The 7,243-nt window shown below is 40.5% G+C and overlaps 1 protein-coding gene across 3 annotated transcripts in view; it reads right to left on the bottom strand.

Annotated features, from left to right (window-relative positions):
* Positions 1-2,788, bottom strand: part of LOC134026187 (trichohyalin-like) — an 8,915-nt gene extending 6,127 nt beyond the window's left edge. Inside the window, exons 1-6 of one of the 3 annotated variants that reach the window (XM_062468696.1) lie at positions 2,257-2,600; positions 2,061-2,126; positions 1,754-1,828; positions 1,408-1,458; positions 1,120-1,273; positions 182-841 (exon numbers count right to left, since the gene is read on the bottom strand). In XM_062468696.1, the coding sequence (XP_062324680.1) occupies positions 182-841; positions 1,120-1,273; positions 1,408-1,458; positions 1,754-1,828; positions 2,061-2,126; positions 2,257-2,270 (1,020 nt within the window). In that variant the 5' untranslated portion in view covers positions 2,271-2,600. Of the gene's footprint in view, positions 1-181; positions 842-1,119; positions 1,274-1,407; positions 1,549-1,753; positions 1,829-2,060; positions 2,127-2,256 lie in introns of all 3 variants that reach the window. The other 2 variants (XM_062468695.1, XM_062468697.1) reach the window with 2 other exon arrangements.
* Between the last annotated feature and the right edge of the window lie 4,455 nt (positions 2,789-7,243).

Here is a 7,243-nt window from a genome sequence, read left to right as displayed (position 1 = left end):
TCTCTTCAAGTCTTTCAACTTCCCTTTTCAGTGCTTCTTTTTCTCTTGCCTCCTCCATCTCCTGTTTGGCCTTTCTGTCAATTTTCTTCTGTCTTTCAAGTTCCTTCTGATGATCTTGTTTTTGTCTTGCATCCTCCCCCGCTCTCTCTAGTTCTTTCTGTCTGTCCTCTTCCTGTCTCACTTGCGCTCGCTGTCTGTCTATATCTCTCTGTCTATCATGCTCTCTTTCTAGTTTTCTTTGCAGGTCCTCCCCTTCTGTGTCCAGAGCTTTTGGTCTCTCCTTTTGTCTCCCAGCCTCTCTTTGCGTCAGTTCTTCTTCTCTCCTTTCCATCCCCCTCTGTGTCTCATGCTCTCTTTGTTTTTCTAACGATTGCTCTTTCAACCGTCTCTCCATTTCTCCCCTTCCCAACACTTCTCTGCGTTTTCCTGCCCGGCACTGTGACTCTGTTGTGTTTCTTTCTTCATCTTGCCTTGCTTTTATTTTATCCTTCTCATATTTTTCTTGGGCCTTCTCCCTCTTCATTTTCATCTGCAGAAGTTCACTTTTCAGCCCCTTGATCTCACACTGCAGCTTGTCTCTGTGCCTCTTCATGTTGTCCCGTTCCTCCACATCACTCCGTGTCTCTTTCTCCTTTTCTCGCAAGCTGTCTATCCCTATCTTCCTCTTGTCAATATCCTGCTTTGTCTGCTTATCAACCTTTGTCTCTGTGTACATCTCATCACTGTACATCTCTCTTTCTTCCCTTCTCTTGGTCACTCTCTCTCTACTGTTCTCTACCCTCTTCCTGTCCAGACCTCTATGGCAAGCACCATCACAAGCTGCTTGTCTGAGTGTCTGCACCTGCATGCGTAAAAGGTCAATGAAACACTATACACAAGGTGGCCTATGCTGTCCTCTATAAGCATTGAACTCACAAATGACAAAAACTGAATAGGGACACCTATGTGTCCAAATGGTAACTCTTCCGTGTGTCTGTGTGTCCCTATGGTAACTTTTTCTTTTGTATTTACAACCTTAAAGAATCTTGCAACTGACAATGCTAGAGCACAATGAGATTATTGTTTATTTTGCATAACTTTGGGTATGTGGTGAGGAAGTAGTAAGTAACATTGTCATACCTCCATCTTGAGATTCTTCATCTCAGCTTTCTTCTTGGTTCTAACTCGCTGGAATTTCTCAACCGAGTTTGTCAAAGAAAGATTTTTTAGTTGAAGCTCTTTTATGTTTTTCCTTAAATCCTCCACCAGGTGTTCTAGCTCCTTTATCTTCCCGCTGAATGAGACCCATTACAACATGGTCAATATCCTTGTAGTTCACTCTACATGTCAAGCAATCCTTCCTAATATTTCTTATGCATAATCATTTTGTACCATTTAGTGTGTGTGCCTTGTGAAGAGGAGACTTACTGGTTCATTTGAGGACACCCCCTTGTGGCTACAGGAAGTTGACAGGGAAGTCTTTCAGACGAGAAGGAAGAGATCTCGTCAGAGGAACTCTCAGAGTCACTGAGCCCCAGGGTGATGGTTCCAAGATAGAACCTCTCCCCTCTGCAGTAACATGGACACATCACAGGCAGCAGATTATCAACTCACATTCAAACACGACAGACCGGACATCACATCACAGTTGTGTTTTAACCTCTTTCCAAGATAGACAACACTGGCATTTAGTCTCTGTCCAGCCTTAAAACCATCATATCAAACCCAAACTTCAACCCTAAACATAGCCGTCATTTGGACGACCCTGTCTTACCGTTTGTTATTCAACATCCTCATGTCTGGGATCTGTCCAGGTGAGAGTGCTCTGAAGAAGGAGGGTTCATCAGCCCTGGGGAGAGAAACACACACATCCAGCATGTGTTATTGTACACAGGTGACATGCAGATAGAGGTCTACACATCAACAGTCTATTGCACTCAATGTACAATTTGGAAGAACACACCATCCAAATGAACGTTCTGTATTCTTGTAATAAATCAACTAAAACACATCAGACCTCCAAACCCTGACCTGACAACTACTAGGCTTGCAGTATTAACTCTATTTTAGTGGGGACTTACTTTCGACTCCCCCTCTTCCAAAAGAGAGCTTTAGGTAACTCCCCAGAGTAGAGAGCCACCTTCTCTCTGTTTCAACACACATACACACAACAACTCAGACAACATGATTCATCATAACTAGAAAAGATTGTTAAAGTCTAAAAACAGAAAGAATCTAAAATAGCATCTCAGAAATATTTTGTAAGAAAGAACTTACATCTTCCTTGGCATTTTTCAATTCATGTTTTCCCTTCTATGTAAAGAAACACATGACAAGGGAAAGTCAATACCAAATCAAATGTTTTGTTCTGTAACAAATAAAACACGGTCAAGATACAGGAAGCAGCAACAAGGTTTCAGCATCAACTTTATGTCTAAGCTAAATGAGCAATACAAACTCCCCTTAGTAATAAATGGTACATTCAAGTCATTCGTTGCTAAATTATGAACAGCATTATTGTTACAGCACCATACAGCATGACATGGTCTAAATCTTGCTACACATTCATTTGCTGTCAGTTGTAGCCTACTATTTAGTCTGCATCTCAAATCCTTAGCAAATCATTATTTAAAACGTATTTGTTCATTCGTATTTTGTAACATTTAATGCTTTAGGCTTCTTTTGTTTCTGTGTTTTCCTGTCTTTAACAAATACATTATTATTGTTATGTTAATTCCATCTTGGTCTGTCTGCCATGGGCTCTCAAGTCTCACGCATTCGTCGTGAGACTCACACATTTCAGCTATTTCTCACACCTTGTATTTCACACGATTGTCAAACATTTTTCACGCTGAGAAGTAAGGGATAACTAGTCCCGCTATAAAATCAATGGACGAGGCGCAGGCGAGGGAAGATGTCTGCCGATATGATAGTTGTCAGATATACAGTTAAATGTCAATAAGAGCATCACCAGCACCCCCCCTCCCCCTGCTGTTATGTAAATCGTTCCCCCCAAGCAAACGTGTATTTGTAGGAAATACTAATCTCTGTCCTAACCTCAATACTTCCATCTTCCTGATCATGATCACAAACCGTTAGTAGCAAAAGTCAACTACATTCACTTGAATCTTCTCTGAAATGACAGTAGAATGCAACATAATGCCAAAAAACTTTCATATCATGTTCAGACGTCACAATGCCAAAGTTTAGAATGCGCCGCCATTGGTTAGACTCTGTTGGACTCAGACCGCCGCGTCCATAATGGATTCTTTCGGCACTTTATTTCAAAATTACTAAACACAATCGCTAACATGTCTGCCGTCTCACAAAGTCCCACCTCACGTTGAAAAAACAAACCGCCACTAGCGAGCAATTGTACCTAAATATCTGTTTGTCACTTTGTGTTTACGTTTGTTTCTGGCAAGCTCCATTTTTGCGCGATTACAATTAGGTCTAATATTTTAATCAGAGTTAATTACAGTACCGATGATACTAGTACACCTGTTACAGCTTAAGTTAATCTTTATCATCTGTTGAGTTAATGTCGTTGTGGCCATTTGAATTTCCTTTCTTTTGGGGCTTTTCAAAATTCATTAATCACAATAATTATTATTATCATTTAGTTTTAATGTTATTACATCAGCCTCAGTGTGGATCAGGGAATTACATATTCATCAGGGCTTACTGCTCTTATCACTGAACAACAGGTCACTGATACTAAATACATCAATGCATGAAAATGTTGATCTTGGTCAGTAAGCAGCATTGTGAGTTGCTGTGGAAGAGCAGGCTGACTGTTAAAGTCATTAGTCGCTAAATTATGAACAGCATTATTGTTACAGCACCATACAGCATATGACTTGGTTTAAATCTTGCTGGACATTTTTTCCCCTTTACAGTCAGTTGTAGCCTACTATTGAGTGTGCATCCCAAATCCTTAGCAATAACTATTTTAAACATATTTGTTCATACGTGTTTTTTATACATTTTATGCTTTAAGCTTCTTTTGTTTCTGGTTTTTCTGTCTAACAAATACATTATTATTGTTATGTTAATTCCATCATGGTCTGCCATATTGTTATTTAAACCTTTCTCCCCAAGCAAACATGCTTATTAATAGGAAATGTCTCAATTGTGCCACTTAATGTCTTTGTCCTCACCTCAATACTTCCATCTTCCTGATCATGGTCACAAACCATTAGTAGCAAAAGTTAACTACATTCACTTGAATCTTCTCTGAAATGACAGTAGAACACAGTGTTGGCACAACATAATGTTGCAAAACTTCTGAGGTTCATGACGTCACAATGACAAAGTTTAGAATGCGTCACCATTGGTTAGACTCTGTAGGACACAGACCAGTCCTGTCTGCACTTCACTTCAAAATTACAAAACACAATCGCTAACATGTCTGCCGTATCACAAAGCACCAACTCACGTTATAAATACTCGCCACTGGCAAGGAATTGTACAGGCTGTTTGGCAGTTTAAGTTGACCTTAAACACAAGACATCTGATATTTCGCATTCTGGCTACCTCTATTTTTGCGAGAACTAGGCCTAATCATTCAGAGTTCATCACAGTTCCTACACTACTATTACTTACTGGCTTTAGCTGTAGGCCTATCTTATCAGTTAAGGTCGTTGTGGCCATTTTAATTTCCTTTATTTTGGGTCTTTTCAAAATCCATTAACCACAATTATTATTATTATTATTATTAACATTTAGTTTTAATGTTCACATCACAGAAAACGAGCAGGACTTGATGTGGTTCAGTTTCGGGCAGTTCTTCCAGCTGGAGAAGTTTAGCAGTTGAGCCCCAGTCCCCAGATCTAGGGCTTTCAAATGTTCATACAAATGTTGTGAGCTACTGTAGGCTATTAGTTTCAGGGCAGTGTCTACGACTGAGCGCTGGTACCAGAGTATAGTGTAGTAATCAGGAATGTTATGACTGCAGCTCAGTTGGATCTTCTCTTCTGGCTTCCACAGGAAAGTAGAGGGAGTCTGGTTCACCTCTGGACTGAGTGACACTCCTGTGGAGTGAGAAGGAGAGGGTATTACTGTAACATTGAATGATACCAACCTTAAATCTTGCCACACAGATTTGATTAATCATGTAACGTTACTACACTACAGTTTAAAGGCATTTTAGTAGCATCATCAAAATGTAATGATCTTTAAGGTCAGCAGGCTTACCTGTGATCCAGAACAAAGGAACAGAGAAGATAGTGAGAAGTCTGATCATGGTGACCATCAGTGCTGAGCCTGGAGGACCAACTGAGGACTTAGCATCACTTCTTGGAGTTGGAGCTGGAACAGGAAGTGATGTAAGCCGACTGTGCTGATATGATGTTGCTGGATATAATTCAGACTTTAAAAAACACTTTATTACAATATATAAATCATTCACATTTAGCATATCTAAACAGTAAATACTTTGAGAGTATAGTAGAACATTTACCGGTCAGGATGAAGAAAATCCCTGTGAGTATGAGACATGTGATCATGTTGACTCCCAGTCCAGAAATGTTCAGGGACTCTGAGGAGCTCTGAGCTCTGGTGTGATCCAGAACAAGACTTCACCTCCAGCTTTGTCCTGGAGGACTTGTTGAGCTGTAACTCCACCTACCGGACAGATGACAGATGTATATTTGTGATAACGATACCCATCTCCTCATTACACACACATTATCTAGGTTTTTATTTAACAGCTTTAATCCAAAGCATCACATTCAGGAGAGATTTGAACTTGGGATCTCTTGATCTGCATTCAAATGCTCAACCACTGAGACATATCACCTCTTTGTACTTGTTTGGTTAATACATTATGTGGATGTGGTAGGATAAAAACGTTTTAACAACTGTAAAACAATTTGGGTTAGGATGGAATTATTTACAGAAGTGTATTATTATTGCTTGTTGATGATACACTATTGTCGGGCCACCTATTAGTCTGTGTAGCAGACAGAGGCGTAAAGAAAGACTGTTGTACCAATGCAGACCCTCTTAAAAGTCCAGAATTATGAATGCAAATGTGTGAAATCTCTGTATGTAATTTTAAGGAATGTCACAGGTGACCAATGAAAACCAGTGGAAAGCAATGTCATGGTTAATTTATGTCCACTGCACAGTCCCAAAAACAACTTTCACATTCAAAGCAGTCTGCCAACTCATACAGACTAACATCTGTAACTACCCATCATGCATCACATCCTCTCAAAGTAAGAACCCTCAACTGAAGTAACATCTGTAGTTGTGATGACGCTATCCATCTCCTCTGAGTACATTACTGTTATTGTGGTTACTGTTATTGTGGTTTGATAGATGTGTGCTGAAGGGCCTGTTAATCTCTGAAAGGTTTTTGTAGAGCGGAGCTGAGCTCTGTACCACTGTGTAGCTGGCTGCACAGAAATATTGTCCATCATCTTCAGGTTGCCTCAGTTTGAGGAGATGAAGGTAGGCTTCTTTCTCACCATCTCCACTCACATCGAAGATGCCCTGATATAGAGACTCAACAGTGGGACTTTTTAAGAAAACATACCCTACTAGTTTCAGGGCAGTGTCTCCCACTGAGCGCTGGTACCAGAGAATAACGTTGTAACTTGGAATGTTATGAGTGCAACTCAGTTGGATCTTCTCTTCTGGCTTCCACAGGAGAGTAGAGGGAGTCTGGTTCACCTCTTGGCTGAGTGACACTCCTGTGGAGTGAGAAGAAGAGTAAAACTGATTTATAGAATCCCTAAAGCTTGCCACACAAATTTGATTATTTCTGTAAAACTACAACACTAAAGTTTAAAGTCATTTTAGTAGCAGTGTGAAAGTGTAATGTCCTGTAAGGTCAGCAGGCTTACCTGTGATCCAGAACAAAGGAACAGAGAAGATAATGAGAAGTCTGATCATGGTGACCATCAGTGCTGAGCCTGGAGGACCAACTGAGAACTTAGCTTCACTTGGAGTTGGAGCAGGAACAGGAAGTGATGTAAGCCGACTGTGCTGATATGATGTTGCTGGATCTAATTCAGACCTCAGATGCAGGTGTTTCACTCTGACACACAAACCACTCTTGGAGGAGAGAGGAGGGTTTTTGTAGAGAACAGAGGGGATCTGCAGCACTGTGCTTCTCTAGCAGCACAGTAATAAACTGCACTGTGGCTGTTTACACTCAGTTTCTTAATGAGAAGAGAGGCGTTCTTTGCTTTGTCACCACTGAGATCCCCAGTGAAACTGAAATGTTCTTCATTTGAATCTAGAAAGTCCCATAATT

The sequence above is a fragment of the Osmerus eperlanus genome, chromosome 9 (assembly GCF_963692335.1).
Source record: "Osmerus eperlanus chromosome 9, fOsmEpe2.1, whole genome shotgun sequence".
In the NCBI taxonomy this organism is placed as follows: domain Eukaryota; kingdom Metazoa; phylum Chordata; class Actinopteri; order Osmeriformes; family Osmeridae; genus Osmerus; species Osmerus eperlanus.
The sequence above is the reverse complement of the archived record's forward strand: the minus strand, read 5'-3'. Positions and strand labels throughout refer to the sequence as shown.